General features: G+C 35.5%; 3 protein-coding genes across 5 annotated transcripts; 1 reads left to right on the top strand and 2 right to left on the bottom strand.

Annotated features, from left to right (window-relative positions):
- Positions 1-4728: 4728 nt before the first annotated feature.
- Positions 4729-8886, top strand: LOC143449348 (4-galactosyl-N-acetylglucosaminide 3-alpha-L-fucosyltransferase FUT6-like). 2 transcript variants are annotated; one of them, XM_076949504.1, is made up of 5 exons: positions 4729-5124; positions 5376-5477; positions 5553-5626; positions 5739-5855; positions 7221-8886. In XM_076949504.1, the coding sequence occupies exons 1-5, from the start codon at positions 4819-4821 to the stop codon at positions 7984-7986; spliced, it is 1365 nt and encodes a 454-aa protein (XP_076805619.1). In that variant the 5' UTR covers positions 4729-4818; the 3' UTR covers positions 7987-8886. The 2 variants fall into 2 exon arrangements, with proteins under 2 accessions (XP_076805619.1, XP_076805618.1); XM_076949503.1 differs by having other exon boundaries at positions 7209-8886.
- Positions 8887-10300: 1414 nt separating this feature from the next.
- On the bottom strand, positions 10301-13134 carry LOC143449569 (4-galactosyl-N-acetylglucosaminide 3-alpha-L-fucosyltransferase FUT6-like). The gene is made up of 5 exons (XM_076949821.1): positions 12400-13134; positions 12169-12273; positions 12019-12092; positions 11772-11888; positions 10301-11559 (listed from the first exon to the last, which is right to left on the bottom strand). Exons 1-5 carry the CDS (start codon positions 12712-12714, stop codon positions 10794-10796), a joined length of 1377 nt encoding a protein of 458 aa, XP_076805936.1. The 5' UTR covers positions 12715-13134; the 3' UTR covers positions 10301-10793.
- Positions 13135-16623: 3489 nt separating this feature from the next.
- Positions 16624-23577, bottom strand: LOC143450529 (4-galactosyl-N-acetylglucosaminide 3-alpha-L-fucosyltransferase FUT6-like). Of its 2 annotated transcripts, none has more exons than XM_076951115.1 (5): positions 18764-23577; positions 18487-18591; positions 18330-18403; positions 18083-18199; positions 16624-17870 (listed from the first exon to the last, which is right to left on the bottom strand). In XM_076951115.1, the coding sequence occupies exons 1-5, from the start codon at positions 19076-19078 to the stop codon at positions 17105-17107; spliced, it is 1377 nt and encodes a 458-aa protein (XP_076807230.1). In that variant the 5' UTR covers positions 19079-23577; the 3' UTR covers positions 16624-17104. The 2 variants fall into 2 exon arrangements, with proteins under 2 accessions (XP_076807230.1, XP_076807231.1); XM_076951116.1 differs by having other exon boundaries at positions 16626-17870; positions 18487-18588; positions 18764-23574.
- Between the last annotated feature and the right edge of the window lie 411 nt (positions 23578-23988).

Below are 23988 nucleotides of genomic sequence, written 5' to 3'. Positions count from 1 at the left end.
TCAATGTCACCCAGAGTTGTAAATCTTTTCGCTTTTCGGGTCGAGTTTGGTTTCAGGTTTAAGCTTGAAAAAAAAATCGGACTAGATTCGAGCCCGAATTTATACTCACATTCTGCCACAGCCAAGACATTTTCATCACGTAATTTCACTTTCTTTACACGAAAGTGCATGCGCGCATAGTGCTAAAAAATTCTCGCAAAGCGCAAACTAGAAAAGGATGACAGTCAAAGAATGGTATCAAAAGATGGCTTTGGTTCATTCAGTAACATTAACTTTCGGACTTAATTTGAGCTTGAAATAAATGTTAGGGTTCGGGTTAACAACATAAGGCCCGTTTACAGCTCTGATGTCACCTAAAACGGTGTTGATACAACATATCATGTGAAATTTGGAACGCCCGACAATCACCAATAAGACTACCAGCCAGATCTACATAGATCAAACCAGTCTGTCAAAACACTTATCCCTACGCGTCTGCCTTAGTTTGGACGCTTCCATTTCCGCGTTGTTAGGGCTTCAACTTTCTGCATCTAGCTTGTTGGTCGATTCACAAGGTCTCTTGTTCAAGTTCATCGTCAGTTGAACCATTTTTCGGGATCCTTGTGCTGTCAATGCGCTAGAATAGATAGAACGCCTGACTAATACTATTTATATAAGTCGACTGCCGTTCCCAAATTTAACCTTTGCAATTCGTTGATTTTGCTATTCGCAAAAATATAAGTCCCGTGTGTTTAAACAAATTAAAGCAAATCTCGGCTACAGGCTGCCTTCAAACCAAGTTGGCAATTTTCGAAGCACGTTGTAAATCGTTTACTTGCAGCCCCTTCAAACTTTTATTCTCGTTTTTCGTCGGTACTATAGCCTATACGTCCGGTTTTCTAAAACGTGATTTCACAAATAGGTGACATCTCCAAAAGAGAGAGAACATTTTGAAACCAAGTTAACGATCCAAACTTATCTCACAGTAATACTGAACACGATTACTTTAAATTGTAATAACATACAGACCTATATTACATTGCGTTGGAAAGCATCGGAGTCAGATAATATGTTTACTTTGCCATGTCATGTACATGGATAGCCGACAACGTGGCTTCGGTATATCTTCATGGTAATGTTATGCATCCAAGATTGTATACATCCTAATGTACACCAGAAAGCCCATCCTAAATAATTCCAAACAAAATAGGACTTGTTAAAAGAATTACAAAAACTATTACGGACACAACATTATAACATATTATAACCAGCTAAAGCATTAGTATAATATTTATTTAGACTAAGAGAGTATAATTACATTTTAGATTCAGTTGAATTTAACATTTTCTGGTGTTTGGCCAGTAGTAATTCAAAATGCCATAACTACAGTATAATTTATTACAGTCGTACCAATTATACAAGAAGAATAATATCCAGGCTTGTCCATGGGACATTTTTTTCTGTCCCATCCCATCCTATCCCATAGCAATTCATGCCTGTCCCATCCCATCCCATCCCATCCCATGCCATCCCATCAAAATACAATTCAATAAATGTTATTAAATTTATGGAAATTTAAGTCTAATGTCTATTAGAATTGACTACATGTACAAAGAGAGATACAAAACGACAAAATTTATTGACTTTGTTAACTTTAAAGTTCAGAAAAGTTGTCTATCTATGACAATTTATTATCATTGGTACTCATATTCCGAGTCACTGTGCTCATTTAGCAAATTTTCAATGTCATGGGAATTGCAATTCGTGCTGTTCCATCCCATCCCATCCCATGGGACATTTCCCATGGGATTCCCGTGGGAATCCCATTCCCATGGACAAGCCTGATAATATCTACTTCAATTTGTAACATTCGTTCAATCCCTAGAAATCAACTTAAGAATGCGATGAAATGCTCGATTTAACTCTATTTGTGTTCTATGTGATTATCTTGCTGTATATGTGTGTGTGTGTTTTTGTTTTAGACTTAATTTAAAAAAATTCTGCCAACGAAAACACTTTTTGGTTACCATTCCAGTTTTCAGCAGCAACAGCAGATTATGCGTGTATATTGTATGTCGTAAAATACGAATGCAACGTCGATTTCCTTTGTTAAACTGCACAGTATTTATTTAATATTACGCCTTTTGGACAGCAAAAAAAGTAAAAAAGGCGTAAAAGCTGATTCGATTAATTATTATTTGTTTTCCTGAAGTACTTCCACCACTTATACCTCTACCGTGCTTGATTAAGCAGATGGATACCATTGTGGAGCTGTATCAAACAAATGCGACTCTATTGTTGCTATGTTTATTCTTATAGCTTACTTTATTTAATTTGTGTGTGTGCACTTGTTGGAATTCGACACATTTTGTTTTACTGTTCACGCATTTATTTGATGTCGTTAGTGCATTGTTTCGTTTCGTTTGTTTTTGTATTTTTTCTTGTGTACTCAAATGGTTTATCTCATTTATCGTTTGAAAGTTTTGTGTTTTGCGTCGTATTATTGTGATTAGTTTTGCCGCATTTGTTACGTGGACTAATAACGCCACCGGCCTCTCCCGCTATTTGTATGGAGTTACCGTCGTTTCCTTCTAGAGTGTTTTTGAAAAAAATCAAGCAGTTCGGTTAGTGAGTGCTGGTGATAGGGCGTTTTCTGTACTCGACTTTTATAGTAATGTTTCCTGCCCTTAATTTCAACTTTAAGTCGACGTCTATTATGTGTGCAGTTTTCGAATGTAAGTTCTCACCAACACTCAAGTGTGACTTTGATGCGACGGTTCGCCTTGAAAGTAGCTGCAGACCTGGCTTAGGCACTTATGCATCACGTAACAAATTGGCGTGCGCGCCAGGGTAGCTTCAACCGTTTCAGTCACAGCCGAACTGAGGTAAGAACTTTTAAATGTCAAGTATTTTATCGATATGGTTTTTAATTGTCTGTATTCTCTGGGTCCCGTTTTAAATAGCCCAAAATTTTAACTTGGTTTTAAAACTTCTTAATTGTTTTGCGCGAGTGTAAACGCAAATAAGGACACTAGGAAACATTTGTTTTAACGTCTGTTGACTGATCTTCTCTGGGGTTGAAACGACAGAACAAAAGACGCCTATGATATGAGAATGGAGGAGGCGCAGTTTTTCTTCGGATTGCCATGTGAAGCGGAAGATTGTTATCGTTCTGCTGGCGTTCCGTCACTGTTCGCTCTGACGCGAAAGAAGCTGAGGTTGCCAGCAGTCATCAGCTGAGTAGGATATACAACTTAGAGGATTTTCCGTCATATCACCAAGAACGGGAGAAAGAGTGTCAAGTAAGCGACCCAACAAAATAACACTCGCCAAACCTTGATTTTGTAAACGACGTGCCTGTCGATCGTGAAATTTGTGTGGAAAACGAAGCGATGTTGGCAAATGAAGAAGGGGCAAGCAGTTCGCCCAAGCCACAAAGAATCTGGCGACATCCAAGATCCTACCCTGATGTCGAAAAAACACTATCCGGTGACAATGAGTCTGGGGACGGGGTGTGTAATAAATGTGACTATTTTGTTGCTATGTTTATTTTTATACTTTATCCAATCTGTGTGTGTGTGCACTTGTTGGAATTTGGAACTTTGTGTTTTAGTGCTTACGCATTTATTTTGTGTCGTTTGTTGATTGGTTTTGTTTGTTTTTGTATTTTTTTCCTTGTGCAAGACTAATGACGCCACCGGTTTACCCCACCAATCGTATCGAATTCCTGTCATTTCCTTTTGGAGTGTTCGATGATGATTCGATTATTATTATTTGTTTTCCTGACGTACTCCCACCACTTATACCTCTACCGTGCTTGATTAAGCGGAAGGATGCCATTGTGGAGCTGTATCAAACAAATGCGACTCTATTGTTGCTATGTTTATTCTTATAGCTTACTTTATTTAATTTGTGTGTGTGCACTTGTTGGAATTCGACACATTTTGTTTTACTGTTCACGCATTTATTTTGTGTCGTTAGTGCATTGTTTCGTTTCGTTTGTTTTTGTATTTTTTCTTGTGTACTCAAATGGTTTATTTCATTTATCATTTCAAAGTTTTGTGTTTTGCATCATTGTATTATTGTGATTAGTTTTGTCGCATTTGTTGCTTGGACTAATAACGCACCGACCTCCCCCGCTATTTGTATGGAGTTACCGTCGTTTCCTTCTAGAGTGTTTTTGAAAAAAATCAAGCAGTTCGGTTAGTGAGTGTTGGTGACAGGGCGTTTTCTCTATTCTGCTTTTATAGTAATGCTTCCTGCCCTTAATTTCAACTTTAAGTCGACGTTTATTTTGTGTGCAGTTTTTAAAATAAGTTTTTACCAACATTTATGACTAAAGTCTGTGACTAAATACTAAAGATATAAATGGCATACAGTACATAAGTGAACGAACTAGACCTAGTCAAATCATGCCTTTCCGCTTTTTAAATTACACTACAGGTTCAAAGTACAAAAGTCAGTTTGATATCAGGTTCAGACAGGTTAAATTAATATGGATTGCATTTGTGCTCGCCTACAGAAAAGGGCATCTAGAACGTCTTCACACTTCTGAAACATAATGTATATATGCTGTGCGTTATAGGTAATGAATCAACTTGCAAACAGTGAGGCAGAGTTTAAGAATTAAGCTTTAAGTTGAAGTTTTATTGATTTGCTGGGATTTAAGCATACCAAAATAATTTGTTTTTTGTTCAATTTTCTACTATGCAACATAAATCTCAATTTGATGAGATATGTATTAGTTACCAGACATTTTGTTCAAGATTTAAACAATAACGTCCAATAAATAGACCTTATGTACTGCACTTAGCCCCAACATTGTAGTTTATAAAAGTGATGGAAAAGCCCGTTACAAGCAAGACATTGGTTGTTTTCATCATACTTGCGACGACATTCCTGTACATTTATCACAACTATCGTTCAACTGAGAATTTCACCAAATTTCACAAAAAACAACACGCGACGTCTGGTTGGCCTAAGAAGCTGACATCGCCTAACAACTCGAAAAACCAACTCAATGACACTCGAACGTCAGCAAGAACCGAGTTAGAACAAGGCAAAAGTGCTAAATTGGATTTAATGCAAACTCTTGTCGGTCTCTCACAAAAGGTCCATGAAGTTTTGTTCAACGTTACTGAACAGGTAATTGAAACGCGATGTGGTTGATTCATATTTTTCGAAGGCAAATGGCAAATGTTTTTTACTGTAAACATGATAATAAAATAATATTAATAACAGTTTAATGATATTAACGCCAACAAATAAGAAAACAAACGTATAGAATCAATTCATAAACTCTCAGCTATAGCAGTATTAATCTTATTATGGTATGCTACTATATCAATTAATCATTATTGGCGTTATAACCTATAACATATGCTTTTGCATTTCAGTACAATATCATCATTTGGGAACCACCATTCGGAGCTAAATCAACAAATCATCTCGATCAATCCAAATGTGGGGCATGTGACGTTTCATATGATAAAGCAAAAGTAAGTTTATAGTCATGATTTCATATGGTTGACCTTTTTCTCTTCTTTTTAAAGTGAGTTTTATTTTTATGTTAGGTAAAAGATTTGGCGACAAAGGCCATAGTGTATCATTTTAACGAGCTCCGACTTAACAAAATGCCACAAACCAGGTAGATATATAGGCTTTATTGTTTTCAAGCAATTGTTAGAAATTGTTGAAGAAAATACAATCATGTTACTTCAAGAGTTTATAAAATCATTTTTGTTTTAATTAATTATGAGACGCTCGGACCAGTATTACGTGTGGTGGTCCATGGAAGGTCCCCCGGCACTACGAGAATTGAGAGGAATGAAACTATCAGAATATGACAATGTTTTCAATCTTACAATGACGTACAGGTAAAAATGTATGATTGGACGCTATTGTAGCCAACAAGCTGATTAATCAAATTCGCTCCCCCATTCCGAGGTTGTTTTCCTAACATAACCAAAGAGCATATCAACAGAACAGCATTTTGCTTCTGCTTTGTTCTTCTTTTTGGTCTTTATATCGGATCATGGGTCAAATATTGCCGACAATGTTTGCGTTCTATTCGTCGTTCCACTTGAATAGAAAATTCTTGTCTCACGGTCCCAGCCGTAGTTAAAACTCCCACAAAACTTAGTAAACAATTCCTGTAAAACACCATCTCCTGACAAAAACCGACATTTACGTAGTTCTCCCAGATCCGAAAACAAATCGTAGCCTACTTAGTAAGAAAACTATCAAAATACAAGATAGGCTATGTTACATTTGATCGGCGTTCTACAAGCTGTACTATATTTCCAACAACTTTAATTCCAATTGCAAGACGGAGGTAGCCGGACAACAAAAAAATTCCAAAAATTCGCAGAAATTCTGGTTTCGACGAAATAAAGATTTGATTGCTTATGCTTTAGTTTGCATATAGTTTGTTCGACAGATGATGGTGAACAACAAATTCTCAGTAAAACAACCGTTATAATTTGTAGTGATAAGTTCACAATTTGAAGCGATTTGAAATTGCAACATGGTTTTACAAGTCTTTCGAATGGTTAAGTTACAGCGCTGTTTTTTTAACGACACTTTCAAACGCGTTTGCTCCTTTCGTCACTTTCGACATTTTTGATTTTTTTAAAACTACAGTATCATCACGAATGTTATGAGAATTATTACTAATGCACCTTCGCCCAATTTAGTTGGATTCGTTTGAAGCGGATAATTGTTCCAAGAAATATCAAAAAGCGAACGTTGAAGAAGATATTTGAAATTATTTATTACCCGTTAAAAGATTAATTCACTTACAATACTTCTCGATAAAATCGGTCACCAAACTTTCGTAATAATCTTGTGCTTAGTATATACATATACAGTATAGGGCCGCACGGTTGTCATGCTATTCTAGCTCTTATCTCTACAGTCTTATGCTGCTAACTAAGCTCGATATTGTTATAAGTTTTCAGACATTTTTTAGTCTTCGATATACATGCACTACGTACTTCTAAAAACGTGAATGAATATTTATTGTGTATGACAAGAAGTAAAAAATTGTCGACAAATTCCAAATTAGCCTATTCAGTACATATTTGTTGGTTAAGTGCGAATTCACCATTCTTGCATACAGCAATGTTTTTTGCCGTATTTCTAACTTTCTTAAATGGTAACATTTAATTTTGTTTTAAAGAATAATCTTACATAAAATTTCAAACTCAGAGTTTTGTTCTTATTTATAGTACTTTGTATAGACAGGATTCTGACATATACAACCCCTACTCAACTGCAGCTGACGTTTTACAAAATATACAATCAAGCGGGTCAGGAGATCCAAATAAAGATCTTGATCAACTGATATCAAAAAAGAACGCCATGGTCATTTGGATAGTTTCAAATTGTGGTGCTACCAAAGGGGCCCAAACCAGGATGAAACTGGTTCAGGATTTGATAAATGCTGGGCTTCCAGTTGATCGACGAGGAAGTTGTTTTCCAAAAAACAAACCAGCACCTCGAGGGCAGCAGCTTGAAATTATCAGTGAATTCAAGTTCTACTTCGCTTTTGAAAACAGCTATCACTGTCTTGATTACGTCACTGAAAAACTATTTGTAAATGCTTTCAAAGGAGGAGCTGTTCCAGTCGTCTTCGGAGCTAATAAATCAGATTACCAAGCTGTTGTACCACCAAATTCATGTATTTATGTGGACGATTTTGAAAATTTGCAAAATTTAGTAAATTACCTAAAATATTTAGATAAAAATGCGACAGCCTATAAAGAATACATGAAATGGAGAACAATGAAACCTGAAGAAATGCCTAATTATGGTAGAAGCACCAGTTTATGTCAATTATGTCGTGTTTTACACGGAATCAATGTAGACAATTTATTTAATCCGTTCTATTCGGAAAGGTATTCTTCAATACCTTTGTTTGGACATCCATCGACACCACGTGTTGTGACTTCTTTAAGGGAGTGGTTTTACGGACCACTTAGCAAGGATTGTCTTGTGAATTATTAATGAAAGAAACTTTATAAGTCTTTTTATTACACTGCAGGGTGATTGAAAGCTTATAGTGCTCAGAACAACTGTTTTAGTTTCTTATACTTACGACAATGAAAAGCTAAAATATTTATGCAGTTGCTTCTTCGATTATACTACATAGAACTTATCGAAATTTGTAAATTACATTTATTATAAAAGATTATATATGCAAGTTGATAAACTGATTACTGTGTCCAGTAAAGCACATCACGTTATTTTGTTTTTACCATGAGGTACTTGGTATAGCTGACATTATAGCGATGATTTAAATGGCAGTAGTAAAATAGCTGTTTTTTACATTTAGCTAATTTTTTGCTGAAAATTAAATTGATTTTAACCCACTAAAAATTGATCAATTTTAAACTATTTAAAGATATCGATCGTTACTTGTCATGTAAAACCAGTAACACGTCAGCTCCGTTGAAGCAGGGCGATCACTGATCGTATTTGAGACGGTGTATTGAAAATTCAAACATAAACACATGTTTACCTGCAAAATCCCGGCGGTAGAAATCCCATTTGTAATGGACGAAAACTCCTACTAAAGTGTTTACATGAAATGTGAAATTAATGTGTTTTTGATACTGTTGTGTAATCGTTTGTGGTTGTTTGTATATTTCAATATTTTTATTATGTTTTTAGGTTTGCCGTTCTCACCTTTGTTTTAGCATTCGATACTCTTGCCTAATTAGAATTGAGTTTGTGCCCCACTTTCACTTTGAACATTCCCTATGATGAGTTTGCTAAATAATCAAATCGACAAAGTTTTTGTGCTTTGTAACACATGACATGAAGTTTTTTCAGGTACCGGTGGTTTTTTTTGAAGTTCAATCTAAGGAGCTTTCGAAATAATCTCGCAACGTATATAAAATTTAACGGAAAATAATAAAAAGTATCCAAACTTTACAGAAAGATATATTTGAGATCTCAAAAACATGGTAAAACATTTCAAGCAATTGCCCAAATTGTGGATACTGAGGTTTCTTTTACGATGGAGTGCAATAACAGTTGTGAGACAGAGAAGAACGCCGGGTTAGTTTAATAAAAACAGGCAACCACTCTTTATATATATAACTATTTATGCAAGGTGCAATTTGTGTACAATTTAAAATTTGCTTGATTTTGCTGGGCCGTATGCGTTCGTATAGAATAGACAAATAACTTATACATCATAATAACGCGTTTGGAAAAATTCGTTTTACTTTGATGGTAAAATTTGCCTAATCAACAAAAATTTACCAACCGGAATCAAGTCAAGTCATTGCAAAAGTCACTCGAATCTGACCTAAGTCATTTCACAGACTCGATTCATTACGACTACGATATAGTTGGACAAACAAAATGACATATAGGTGAAAAGTAATAAAACAAATGGACAAAAGGACAAATGCAAAAAGTTCATAAAATAGAAGCCGAAAAGTATTTCTGAAAATGTATTTAAAAACAGTAGCCTACATTAATAATTCGCAAGACAAACCTTGCTAACTGGTCCATAAAACCACTCCCTTAATGAATTCACAACACGTGGTGTCGATGGATAGATTTGGGAGCATATTGTATGTGACTGACATCAAACAACAACGAGGACGAAGTCTTTGGAGATCTGCTCATAAATAAATATATGAGTCGAACCTCCGTTTCCTCAGACTTTCCTGGCTCACCTTTGAAAATGATGCCACTTTTAAAAATCTATATTAAGCTGGTTAATGTTCAGGCTGTTCTTTTTGTTACTTTATACCATAGATAGAGTATTGTCGCTTATCAAACCCCAAGCCATTTATGTTTAATACCAATAAAGAGGTGGACAAAATACTCCCAAAACCGTGTATTTGAGATAACACTTATACGCCGTTGATCGTATTCCAAAGCAAACTATGATACGTCTCCATACTTAGGTGGTCACTTATTCCAAAAAACAAACTTATAAGACAACGTATAAAACAAAGTGACAAACGATTGTCTTAATTTACACTCATTTGCAGAGCAGTTTGAGCTTTAAGCCTTGTATTAAGCATTCCGACAAATTACAATAATAATTCAAAGCTGTCTATATATGGCTTTCATAGTAACAGCTTTTGGAATTTTTCATGGACATTAAAAGTCAAAGATCACAGCAGGCAAAAACCACTGTGTTTGTGATTATATAAGACTATACTTTATCTATTGGTCGCGAAACATCATGTTATCTTTAGATAATCAACAACCTATGTTCACTTAGAAGAAGATTGCGCAAGTCCTCCTCTGTTTTGATATGGCCACAAGACGTTACGGTATTGATAAAACGTCTTTACATGAGCATTTATTGAAATATGATCAAAAATCTTGAGTGAAGTCTACGTATCTCCTGCATACCGTTGTTCACATGTAATCAACCGATTTTTACAGCCTTTTACGCTTACAAGCTTATATATTATGAAAATGAAACATAGGCTTACCTACTCCAGAAAAATGTTACAAAATGTTACAGGAGTCCCTTCTCATAACATCAGTTCACACTATAAATATACCATGAGGTGGTTAAGGTTGAGCTTTAGATAAGCGGTGAAAATATATTTTTGCAAGTACCACAAACAAAAAATGTGAACATATCTATCAACGAAGACAAGACTTACGGAAATGCTGCAAAAGATGCAAAAATATAATTAATAGAAAAATTAGATAAAAGAATAAAAAGTCACATTGTTGAGAAAATATTTCAAACTAAAATCGGCAAAAGACAACAGCCTTAGTATGATAACAATTAGTGTCCTTGTTGTGAAAAGCATATACATAAAATTCTTTCATTAATAATTCGCAAGACAATTCTTGCTAAGTGTTCCGTAAAACCACTCCCTTAAAGAAGTCACAACACGTGGTGTCGATGGATGTCCAAACAAAGGTATGGAAGAATACCTTTCCGAATAGAACGGATTAAATAAATTGTCTACATTGATTCCGTGTAAAACACGACATAATTGACATAAACTGGTGCTTCTACCATAATTAGGCATTTCTTCGGGTTTCATTGTTCTCCATTTCATGTATTCTTTATAGGCTGTCACATTTTTATCTAAATATTTTAGGTAATTTACTAAATTCTGCAAATTTGCAAAATCGTCCACATAAATACATGAATTTGGTGGTACAACAGCTTGGTAATCTGATTTCTTAGCTCCAAAGACGACTGGAACAGCTCCTCCTCCGAAAGCATTAAAAGATAGTTTTTCAGTGATGTAATCAAGACAGTGATAGCTGTTTTCAAAAGCGAAGTAGAACTTGAATTCGCTGATAATTTCAAGCTGCTGCCCTCGAGGTGCTGGTTTGTTTTTTGGAAAACAACCTCCTCGTCGATCAACTGGCAGCCCAGCATTTATCAAATCCTGAACCAGTTTCATCCTGGTTTGGGCCCCTTTGGTAGCACCACAGTTTGAAACCATCCAAATGACCATTGCCTTCTTTTTTGATATCAGTTGATCAAGATCTTTATCCGGATCTCCTGACCCGCTTGATTGTATATTTAGCAAAACGTCAGCTGCAGTTGAGTAGGGGTTGTATATGTCAGAATCTCGCCTGAAAATGATTAAAACATCGAAAACTGAATCTCGACAAATATTTGTTGATCGAAATCAACAGCAAACCTCGGAAAAATAACAAGACATAGTTTGCCAATTAATTAAAAACTATCTAAACGCATCAATTCTACTAAATTGTTTGCTTTATAAAATTTATTTATGGAGTTTATGAAATCTTTATATTTACTCGTTTTGATCATCCATACATACCTGTACGTCATAGTAAGATTGAAAACATTGTCATATTCTGATAGTTTCATTCCTCTCAATTCTCGTAGTGCCGGGGGACCTTCCATGGACCACCACACGTAATACTGGTCCAAGCGTCTCATCATAAAGCAAATACATTACTGCACCGACATGTTTTCATCAGGAAATAGCAGTCTTAGGCAAATAGCAAAATCCACAACACATATGTGATCAAAAAATAGAATAAAAGGCTGGTTTCAATCTACACCTTGTATGTGGCATTTTATTTAACCGCAGTTCATTGAAGTGGAAAACTACAGCTTTTGTCATTGGATCGTGCACCTAAAACAACAGCCAGATAAGAGCAAATGAAACAAAATTTAAAGCAGTTATGGTGCAAACTAATGTATAAACTTACTTTTCCTTGATCATATGAAACGTCACATGCCCCACATTTGGATTGATCAAGATGAATTGTTGATTTAGCTCCGAATGGTGGTTCCCAAATGATGATGCTAAACCGCTTTATGTTAAAAACAAAATAGATAAGACCTTTTCTTCCTTTATATGCCGTATAAATTTCTAAATTTTGATGCTAAGAAAGAAGTTTCGTTTAGAATCAAAAGCAATGTAAAACTGCATAAACTACCTGTTGGGTAGAATTTTGCAAAACTTCATCAAGTTTTTGTGAGAGATTGGCACGAATCTTTATTAAATCGACGTCAGTGCTTGTTCCTTGGTTCGATGCAGTTTTTGTTGTTGCTGGAATTTGAATATCATTGAACGGCTCGTATTGGTTAGTGGACGACGTTAATCTCTTCGGCCAACGTAGCAAGACTTGATGTGATTTCGAAAAAGTATTGAAGGTTATGGTAGAAAGAAAATTGTAACAAAGATAGGTTGATGACGTCACCAGCACTATTAGAACAATCAGTATCTTGCTCAGAACAGTTCTGTCAACCATTTTTGTGCAAATTGTGCTCAAGTTACGCAAGAAGGTTTCGCATAGAAGGTGTACACTGTGCAGAGACCCAGTTAATTGTCAGTATTTCAATTTTAATAAAATATCACAAAGATGCTTCTGAAGAAATAAAGCATCTGCATCAAAATCGTATACAGCATGAGCCTCATGAACTAAAAGTATATTTTTACTGTTACGTTTGTTTCATAGCAGAGTCCAAGCTCAGTTTTCCAAACTGAGATTCAAACTGATCTTAGCTTAACAAAACTATAGTTTTCAGCACTCATTCATCTGCAGCTAAAGAGCAAAGTAAACATAACATCGTGAGATACTAGTCTAGTCAAAAACAGAACAGTTGAATCGCTGATCACTTTGATACGTGTCGGTTGCTATAACACGAAGGTAATAAAAATGACGTTTCTTGCTTCTTTCACCTTCTTTTTTTATAAAAAGCAAAATTCTAAGCAACAAGTTGCCATTTCTTTTTTAAATTTGAGTTGATAAACAGCCATTTTATTTTACAGAATATAACCACTCCACTGCTATACAAAACAAAGCATGCCATGTGTTGATCTACCAGAAACATTTGGACAACTTTATACACAACGGTCAATTCAAAGAAAGATAACCGTTCCGCTCGAAATAAATTGTGTAGTGATAAATGTAACTCCACTCTTTTTTATAAGGTGTAAAGGAAATATGATACACAGTTAACATTTTGAATTCCGCAGGATAGATAATTGCTGACTATTATAACAAAGAAATATCTTTATTGCCTTCCATTTCCATATAAGTAATCGTCAACCAATGTTCATGTTATTCAGTAATAAGCCTAAGTATGTTATGTAGACCTATAATAATTTAAGATTTTATGCATAAAAAAAATTGTTTATAGGCCTGCATATATATCTCTCATATTGAGTATATAAGTCAATGCTAACCAACAAAAGTATAAAATTTACGTAAACAGAAAATATCCTTAACGTTTTCGGTAAGATGCCCACGAAACATGGGAGCCTATGGAAAAAGTTGGGTATATACAGTACATTAATAATTCGCAAGACAAACCTTGTTAACTGGTCCATAAAACCACTCCCTTAATGAATTCACAACACGTGGTGTCGATGGATGTCGATGGATGGAATTGGGAGCATATTGTATGTGACTGACATCAAACAACAACGAGGACGAAGTCTTAGGAGATCTGCTCATAAATAAATATATGAGACGAATCTCCGTTTCCTCAGACTTTCCTGGCTCACCTTTGAAAATGATGCCACTTTTAAAAATCTATATTAAGCTGGTTAATGTTCAGGCTGTTCTTTTTGTTACTTTATACCATAGATAGAGTATTGTCGCTTATCAAACCACAAGCCATTTATGTTTAATACCAATAAAGAGGTGGACAAAAAACTCCCAAAACCGTGTATTTGAGATAACACTTATACGCCGTTGATCGTATTCCAAAGCAAACTAAGATACGTCTCCATACTTAGGTGGTCACTTATTCCAAAAAACAAACTTATAAGACAACGTATAAAACAAAGTGACAAACGATTGTCTTAATTTACATTCATTTGCAGAGCAGTTTGAGCTTTAAGCCTTGTATTAAGCATTCCGACAAATTACAACAATAATTCAAAACTGTCTATATATGGCTTTCATAGTAACAGCTTTTGGAATTTTTCATGGACATTAAAAGTCAAAGATCACAGCAGGCAAAAACCACCGTGTTTGTGATTATATAAAACTATACTTTATCTATTGGTCGCGAAACATCATGTTATCTTTAGATAATTATAATCGACACTTAGCAGATAATCGCCCGCGAGTTTCATTTAAATTATGCATGCTCACACAATAGGAATTTACTTCGTTTAGGTTAAAAGATACTGTAATTGCAATGATAACTTCTAACCACCGTTAGGTCATGATGCGCGAAACTAACGTGTAAGCGTTCATTTTCAGGTGTTTCAAGTAATCATTGCCGAGGCTGTAATTACTTCCGTGAAACTTCACATAGCCTAAATAGGCCTCTGTCAATTGGAGCTATAAAAATCTTAGAAATTGTTTAATAGAGATAGTTTTCCGTTTTTAAATAATATGAAAGTAATTGATGATTAGGTTTGTGTATGTGTGAACTCATTGCATGCGGAACATATGCTGTGCATGTGCCTGGTCGTTTAGTATGGTGTCTTAATTTTAATTCTCAGGCTGAGGAAAGTTTTTGCACCTTTTAAACTCGGCCTGAAAGGTCGTTAATGCCTTATTCCAAGGTATTACAAAGGCTGAGTATCGCACACTCGCCACAATATTGCGTGTCCAACGCTCTAACTAACCACTCTGCTGCCCTACCGTACATGCAAAACGCCTCAGAAACACAAAAGATATGTTGGCCGCTTGTATGACTGTGTAGCCTTGATTTGTGACAGAATTCCAAGAAAACCCGCGCATAATGGCCCTGCCGCTATTTACGAAGTAATCCGATCGGGTTATTTTTGAAGTGGAAAGTGTCATAGATCGAATTGTGTGTATCTGCTGTCATGTCAGATATTGTGATCTGAATTTAAAAGGAAATGTTGAAGAAAAATTGTCAGATTTTGCGGTTTGTGGTGGAATATTGTGCAGTTAAATACTTAGTGATTTCGTGGTCTGCAACCGAACTAGCGTTTCCTGGCGCTATAGGGTTTCATTTAAAATCTTTTGCAACATCTTTTGCGACTTGCAACATGATAGCTTGTTAGATTTGCTCCGTCCTCGGGAAAAAACATGATAATCGGCAGGCAAATAGACGGACTCAGCACAATATGAAGCCATAACCATCATTGAGTTTCAGACTTTGACATGTGCAATAACTTGGTATTATAGCCCACAATGACCTCGCATGTTTGCCTTAGCTGCAGACTACCTATATTTAAGAAATAAAAAATGTATCTTCCGATATTCAGAACAAAATTTGCAAACATGGTAGTTAACTTTTGTCGGCTCAGGGGCGCCTGGCTCGTAGAAATATGGTCCGAGTTCGATTCCCAGTTGTGCTACCGTTGTAATCCACTTGAGCAAGGCATGAACGACGCTTGTTTCTGTTCAGTGGTCCCGTTGAACAGTTCCAAATGCAAGCAATACCAAAGTCAAAAAACTAAAGAAAAAATGTGTATGTGAATCGGATATTTCACGAAGACAAGCTCGGTAACCCAAGCTCGAACGGTGACTGGAATCATCGCCGTATTTCGTTCGTGCAAAGACTTTTCTCAGTCGAGGACAAAGATTGTGATGCGATATCCTACCACACCAATTCAATGAATTGCTAAAAGTGAACGCGATGACTTTTAACGTGAAACATTGCAATACTCCTTGCGATGTTACCTTGAGCGCAGATAACTAACTTACCACACGCTGTGATCAGAGTTAAAAGAAAAATTAAAGACGAATATCTGCAGAGATAGAGAAACATCAGGCTACCACTTATTTACTTAGCCGTTAAACGTAAAATCGCTTACTTTATAAATTCTTGATGCGACAAACTTCCCCTACAAAGTCCCGCCAGTTCTCCTGTTATGAAGAGCGTTCGTGTTATTTTCTTCCGCTGTAGTAGTCGATATGAGTCAGCTCTTTCGTTACGAACAAATCGCTGGAACATTCTTAACTTGGAAATTGTGCGCCCATTAATTGGAAAACAGGACACGAACATTTTTTCATGGACATTAAAAGTCGAAGATGGCAGCACGCAAAAACCACTGTGTTTGTGATTATATAAGACTATACTTTATCTATTGGTCGCAAAACATCATGTTATCTTTATATAATCAACAACCTATGTTCACTTAGAAGAAGATTGCGCAAGTCCTCCTCTGTTTTGATATGGCCACAAGACGTTACGGTATTGATAAAACGTCTTTACATGAGCATTTATTGAAATATGATCAAAAATCTTGAGTGAAGTCTACGTATCTCCTGCATACCGTTGTTCACATGTAATCAACCGATTTTTACAGCCTTTTACGCTTACAAGCTTATATATTATGAAAATGAAACATAGGCTTACCTACTCCAGAAAAATGTTACAAAATGTTACAGGAGTCCCTTCTCATAACATCAGTTCACACTATAAATATACCATGAGGTGGTTAAGGTTGAGCTTTAGATAAGCGGTGAAAATATATTTTTGCAAGTACCACAAACAAAAAATGTGAACATATCTATCAACGAAGACAAGACTTACGGAAATGCTGCAAAAGATGCAAAAATATAATTAATAGAAAAATTAGATAAAAGAATAAAAAGTCACATTGTTGAGAAAATATTTCAAACTAAAATCGGCAAAAGACAACAGCCTTAGTATGATAACAATTAGTGTCCTTGTTGTGAAAAGCATATACATAAAATTCTTTCATTAATAATTCACAAGACAATCCTTGCTAAGTGGTCCGTAAAACCACTCCCTTAAAGAAGTCACAACACGTGGTGTCGATGGATGTCCAAACAAAGGTATTGAAGAATACCTTTCCGAATAGAACGGATTAAATAAATTGTCTACATTGATTCCGTGTAAAACACGACATAATTGACATAAACTGGTGCTTCTACCATAATTAGGCATTTCTTCGGGTTTCATTGTTCTCCATTTCATGTATTCTTTATAAGCTGTCGCATTTTTATCTAAATATTTTAGGTAATTTACTAAATTCTGCAAATTTGTAAAATCGTCCACATAAATACATGAATTTGGTGGTACAACAGCTTGGTAATCTGATTTCTTAGCTCCAAAGACGACTGGAACAGCTCCTCCTCCGAAAGCATTAAAAGATAGTTTTTCAGTGATGTAATCAAGACAGTGATAGCTGTTTTCAAAGGCCAAGTAGAACTTGAATTCACTGATAATTTCAAGCTGCTGCCCTCGAGGTGCTGGTTTGTTTTTTGGAAAACAACCTCCTCGTCGATCAACTGGCAGCCCAGCATTTATCAAATCCTGAACCAGTTTCATCCTGGTTTGGGCCCCTTTGGTAGCACCACAGTTTGAAACTATCCAAATGACCATTGCGTTCTTTTTTGATATCAGTTGATCAAGATCTTTATCCGGATCTCCTGACCCGCTTGATTGTATATTTAGCAAAACGTCAACTGCAGTTGAGTAGGGGTTGTATATATCAGAATCTCGCCTGAAAATGATTAAAACATCGAAAACTGAATCTCGACAAATATTTGTTGATCGAAATCAACAGCAAACCCCGGAAAAATAACAAGACATAGTTTGCCAATTATTTAAAAACTATCTAAACGCATCAATTCTACTAAATTGTTTGCTTTATAAAATTTATTTATAAAGTTTATGAAATCTTTAAATTTAATCGTTTTGATCATCCATACATACCTGTACGTCATAGTAAGATTGAAAACATTGTCATATTCTGATAGTTTCATTCCTCTCAATTCTCGTAGTGCCGGGGGACCTTCCATGGACCACCACACGTAATACTGGTCCAAGCGTCTCATAATAAAGCAAATACATTACTACACCCACATGTTTTCATCATGAAATAGCAGTCTTAGGCAAATAGCAAAATCCACAACACATATGTGATCAAAAAATAAAATAAAAAGCTGGTTTCAATCTACACCTTGTTTGTGGCATTTTATTTAACCGCAATTCATTGAAGTGGAAAACTACAGCTTTTGTCATTGAATCGTTCACCTAAAACAACAGCCAGATAAGAGCAAATGAAACAAAATTTAAAGCAGTTATGGTGCAAACTGCAAACTAATGTATAAACTTACTTTTCCTTTATCATATGAAACGTCACATGCCCCACATTTGGATTGATCGAGATGATTTGTTGATTTAGCTCCGAATGGTGGTTCCCAAATGATGATGCTATACTGCTTTATGTTAAAAAAAAAAATAGATAAGACCTTTTCTGCCTTTATATGCCCTACATCTAATATTGTTATTCGCTTTATTTTTGACAATGATTAGTGTATAAATTTTTAAATTTTGATGCTAAGAAAGAAGTTTCGTTTAGAATCAAAAGAAATCTAAAACTGCATAAACTACCTGTTGGGTAGAATTTTGCAAAACTTCATCAAGTTTCTGTGAGAGATTGGCTTGAATCTTTATTAAATTGACATCAGTGCTTGTTCCTTGGTTCGATGCAGTTTTTATTGTTGTTGAAGTGGAAATGTTGTTGAACGGATCATGTTGCTTTGTGTTTGACGTCAATTTGGACAACCAGGGCAACAAAACTTGATGTGTTTTCGTAAAAGCAATGAAGGTATCAATGGAAAGAAAATTGTAATAAACATAGATGGACGAGATCATGAGGACGATAAGAAGAACAAATACCTTGACCATTATCCCCCTTTCCAACATTTTTGAGGAATGATGCAAATTTTATACAAATAGATTACATAAAAGCTAACATAATCTGTAAAATAACTTTAAATATTTTCTACTTTCTTAGTGAAACAGCTGAAACATGCCTATACAAGTATATAAAGACTCAATGCCTTCAACGCGAATGTGGTGTCAAGCACTGAGTTCATCCGTAATGTTGCAAATGACTTAAAGCATTTGGAGGATTACCGTATTATTTTTCCAGCAAAGAAGAACCTGCTTCTATATCAAGCAGGCCTACGAGACCGTCAACTTGTGATGTAAATTTACTCGTTTTCCGATCTTAAGCATGATTTTCATCTCGATTTATAAATGGTCGAGGAAGATGATCGAACAGCGACTGTTCAGTTGTATAGATAACTCACAGCCTTAGATGATGAATACATTTTTGGTTGGTCTGATGTGACTGAACACAATTAAACACGAGGTCGCAACCGCTGAACTGTATCGGAAATCCAGTGGTTTGGCCATTACTGAAAGCTGGATGAAATTGCAACCTGAAAACTACGATCGAACCTTATCTTCGCTAGAGTCGTGGTGGCTTCAGCGAAACCGATGTACGAAAGGAACACCAACTTCGGCATAGTTAGAATCGCGATCAGTCCAACATAGACTGGAAACCGTGGCTCCGACCGAACGCCATTGACAGACCTTCTCTTTTTTATCTTCTAAATGGATGGGTAAAATATTTTACCATTAATTTAAACATAGGCCTATATTTATGGCTTGTACGTGGCAAGCTGGGCGAAGAAAGTTTTTACTATTTGAGCTTATTAATAATTATCGAGCCTTTTCTTGAATAAGTTATCCCAAATTCGCTGGACGTTGAAGTGTTTTAGAACGTAACTTCTGATTTTCTCGATTTCTTTAATAAACTCAGTTGTCAATTTCAGTTGATTACATTAAACCAAATCCGTCTATTGTGGTGGCCATTATCTCAATAGAACCTATAACAGAATGTTGTCGGCAGAGGCTTATCCGATACACTATAAGTTACTAACAGACGATGAAACATTATAGCAATTAATTGCTCCAGTTTAAGTAAGTTATGTTAAAATGCTTAAGGATCAAAAATATTTTGCGGTTCGCGTTTCTTATTTCTTGGTTATCCACTATCCAGTGTGCTCATAAAAAGCGGACTAGAAAGTGGATAACAAAGAAATTAAAGTATGCAGAAAAAACGGTATAAAATCAATAGTAAAATAACGTAGCTCCTCAAGGGTTAACTTTAATTTATCTCTATCAACTTTTGCAAGCTTGATCTTGCTTCTTCAGTTCTAACTACATATGTAGCTGTTTCATATTTTTGCACAACTTAAATCATACTCTTGTGTGAGATGAGGTGATTTGATTTTTCACAAAAACTTACATTATATAGGACATATAAGGTTTTTCATTCGGAACTTTTCCAAAAACTGTTCCGGGAGTCAAGGAAAACAACTACTACAACAACAGCAACTTTTTTTAAACAAGCATTGCAAACATAAATTCAAAGCGTAGTCTTGATATATCTAAAGTGACTTTTCAAAAATCTTGTACCAAGCAAAAAATGATCTACTGATTGCTCAAAATTTTTTTATCTTACATAGCTTAGTAGACCTCTGACTTGACTTTGCTTACGATGAAAGAAACCACAATCTTTAAAGCTTAGGCATAAATTTTGTAACCAATATGAAGATCCCAGTACTTATAAAAAAAAAATTTAAACTCTACAGTAGTAAATTTTGTACTGGTATTGAAATATCTGTGATTTATTTATTCCTGCCTGCCTACCTTTGACATGTTTGGACTGAAAATAGTTTTCACACGACTTAAACCTGGCGGTAATTTACTGATCGCTATACAGAGCAAACTGTCTTACTTTTACGAGTTCTTGCTATAGAAACTGTATTTCCTGATCGATAAGATATTTCCGTTTTCATTTTGTGGTTTTCCTCGAAATTGTCATCAAAAATGGTACAAAGATTATAGCCATGAATCGTTATTATTCTACCTATTGCTAACTGCTGTCGAGCCTGCAGAAGATAGACACAAATATTGACCTATATGTACGATGTATGGCAGATCCATTCCTATACATCACGTATAACTTCATGAATATTGCGATGAACTTAATAAAATCAAAAACACATCATGTTTATAGGCTTCATTTGACATGTATTTTTTGCGGCATGTTTGTCCTGCAAAATAAACATTCTCTGTATCTTAATTCTTTAAATTCACTTGTTTTCTGTTAAATCAAACTTGGCTTGTGGAGCTCATCTGTAGTGCGCGCTGCGCGATGAAGTCAGACTGCATTGCATCATATATTGATCATATACAGCTAAAACAAAAATTAAACCGCAGAAAGAACTCGTAGATAAGTGCCCACCCCAAAGCAGAATGCTGAGCATCATATCAGAAAATTAGCAAATAAACATTGGTTTATTAAAAATATATTATTTTCTCAAATAATATAATGTAATTAATTGATTCCAATTAACAAAGAACCAATGAAAAATTGCGTTGTTAGATATAAATTCTTCTAATGTGAAGTCGCAGTTTTAGTTCTGAAAGCAATAATTACTTTATGGCTTGTACAGTATGTGCCCTATACTAAACAATTGAAAATTTTTAACAAATATATTTGGGGTAATACTGTTTGTAAATATTCTATATGCATATTAAATGGTATGAAGACAAAAAATCGTATAGACCCCTTGTACCTTTTAGCCCCAAGCCGTCACTGTCTTAATCAGGCTCTGTACACGTGGATGCAGTAACCGCTCAACAACAAAAATCGTATAGTTTAGTTGTAACCAGAGCTTAGCGGGGTAGGCTACAGTATTGTGAAGTTTATATACCCTATACTATAGGGATGATCAATATTTTTTGCCCCAAGATCGTCTTTGTGACTAAGCTCCCAAGATCTACAAATCTGATGCCAATATCGCAAACCCACATAACTTGCGTCCTAGATCATCTGTGAGTAATTACCATCACAACACTTTTTAGTCACACAACTTCTATACCAGTGGTTCTTAAGGTTTCGTTATATTTTTGCGTCGCAAACTTTACTCAGTCGCCAAACTCAAACAAATAAAACTGAGCTCAAAACTCCAAAATTTCTGCACCAAACGAAAACACTTTTATCCCAAGTTCATTGATAATGTACTCACCGTTTAGAACCTTTATATGATAAATAACCTTTAACAAATGGTCCCCATCTTCTCCCTTTGATAAAAATTCTTTCCGAAAGGTCATATTCCGAAAGAATATTTGAATATTTGATCCCTAGTTACCAGAGTTAAGACGTTATCATAGTTCTGAGATAACGGCGCTGGCGAGTTTAGAGTAACCGTTTGCTTTCTCTTGGCCACCTATCATTTAACCATTATCAGCCAAGCCTTGGAATTTGGGAAGTGTATGAAAAGTAAACAACCGTTTTGTGACATTAGTCCAAAAAAATCCTGGATAAACGTAACTGCCCCAACTATGCACTCAATACAAAAAAATTACGCAGAAAATCTTTGTCTGTTACCTTATTCCTGAACTTACGCGGTCGACTAGTTCGCGGTCTACTGACTGGTTCGACTCGCCTGTTACCTATACACCTCATGTATACTGTTCACTATTAAAGTCGACGCTAACCAACCGTAATAGCATGTTATGTTAAATACAGCCGCCAGGCCCACTCAGGCAAAACCCCGAAGCTTATGAGCCAAGGGAGGTTGTATTTTCAGAAAACTGTTAAAATAAACTGTGGTCCTACTCGTGGAGTGAATATAATTTCTTTACACAAGAAAGTCACAGACAATAATGCGCCAGAATTCCTAAAACCTGGCGCAAATTTTGTACGAGATATAACTAACATTGAAGTTTGTTTAATCTTTCATGAAATCGCAATAATAATTTTAATAATAATAATAATAATAATAATAATTTTTCATGAAATTTTAATTTTGTTTGCCTTATACCCAAGGAAGGTCTCGCTCTGCTTATGGTCACCCCCATAAATGCTTTGAGCCCGGGGCGCCGCCCCTAACAACCTGCCTTTCAGTACACCTTACCTCAACTATACAGGTTAATCTGGTTATGGTTTATTGTTATCTATATTAGAATAACGACAACTACCAATTAATTATCTATCAATAACTACCTTATCTTTTGAGATATTTGTAAATTAGGTAATCATAGCATGTTTCATAGAGCCAATTTTTATTTTAGTGTACCTGGTTTTGCTTCCGTTGACTGAAAGTTAACAGCTTCACTAGAAATCAGGCTGAAAATGGGTCGTGCTTGTTAACAACCGTTACTCACTTGTCTGCTTCCGCAGCAAGCCTGTCAAGGTAAGACATTTGACTATAGCACATACATACGTAAACACAACACGCACCAGCACCGCAAGTGTTGGCAAATGCTTCAACATTTTTCGATGTTACAAACTCTTTGACAAGTAAATTTCGAAAATGTGTTTTGTCTCTAGCACATTAAGCTATTTCTATATAAGTTTTCAAAATTCTTTATAAGGATTTCGCGCCTACTCCCCAATGGTATCCGATTAGGTCGTATTTTTTCCCTTTTGTTTCGTTTGTATTTATTGTTGCTTCACGTTCATTTGTGCTATTACCATGATGATAATGTTAGCTAGAAACTATAACCACGGATTTTCGAGCAATGGTGATGAACTTTCTGCATTTCTTTTAATTGTTACTTGCAGCAATTAGTTCTTAAAAAACAACGTAGCAAGTTGCTGCGGAGCATTATACATACGAGCAGTATTTAAATACTATTTTATACTATATTTACTCTTTGTTATAGCCCCATAACTATCAAGCTCAATTTATTAGCAATGGTGTCTTTAAGTCACAATTTCTTTGACCATATTTGGTAACCTTTAGGAATTA

Source organism: Clavelina lepadiformis, chromosome 3 (assembly GCF_947623445.1).
Source record: "Clavelina lepadiformis chromosome 3, kaClaLepa1.1, whole genome shotgun sequence".
Classification (NCBI taxonomy): domain Eukaryota; kingdom Metazoa; phylum Chordata; class Ascidiacea; order Aplousobranchia; family Clavelinidae; genus Clavelina; species Clavelina lepadiformis.
Note: the sequence above shows the minus strand (reverse complement) of the source record. Positions and strands in the feature narration are given on the sequence as shown.

Coding starts and splice junctions, on each gene's coding strand:
- LOC143450529 (XM_076951115.1), bottom strand. CDS start 19,078: ATGTTGGAAAGGGGGATAATGGTCAAGGTATTTGTTCTTCTTATCGTC. Junction 18,404..18,486: donor TTTCATATGATAAAGGAAAA/GTAAGTTTATAC, acceptor CTGTTGTTTTAG/GTGAACGATTCAATGACAAA. Junction 17,871..18,082: donor AATCTTACTATGACGTACAG/GTATGTATGGAT, acceptor AATCATTTTCAG/GCGAGATTCTGATATATACA.
- LOC143449569 (XM_076949821.1), bottom strand. CDS start 12,714: ATGGTTGACAGAACTGTTCTGAGCAAGATACTGATTGTTCTAATAGTG. Junction 12,093..12,168: donor TTTCATATGATCAAGGAAAA/GTAAGTTTATAC, acceptor CTGTTGTTTTAG/GTGCACGATCCAATGACAAA. Junction 11,560..11,771: donor AATCTTACTATGACGTACAG/GTATGTATGGAT, acceptor AATCATTTTCAG/GCGAGATTCTGACATATACA.
- LOC143449348 (XM_076949503.1), top strand. CDS start 4,819: ATGGAAAAGCCCGTTACAAGCAAGACATTGGTTGTTTTCATCATACTT. Junction 5,627..5,738: donor AACAAAATGCCACAAACCAG/GTAGATATATAG, acceptor ATTAATTATGAG/ACGCTCGGACCAGTATTACG. Junction 5,856..7,208: donor AATCTTACAATGACGTACAG/GTAAAAATGTAT, acceptor TCTTATTTATAG/TACTTTGTATAGACAGGATT.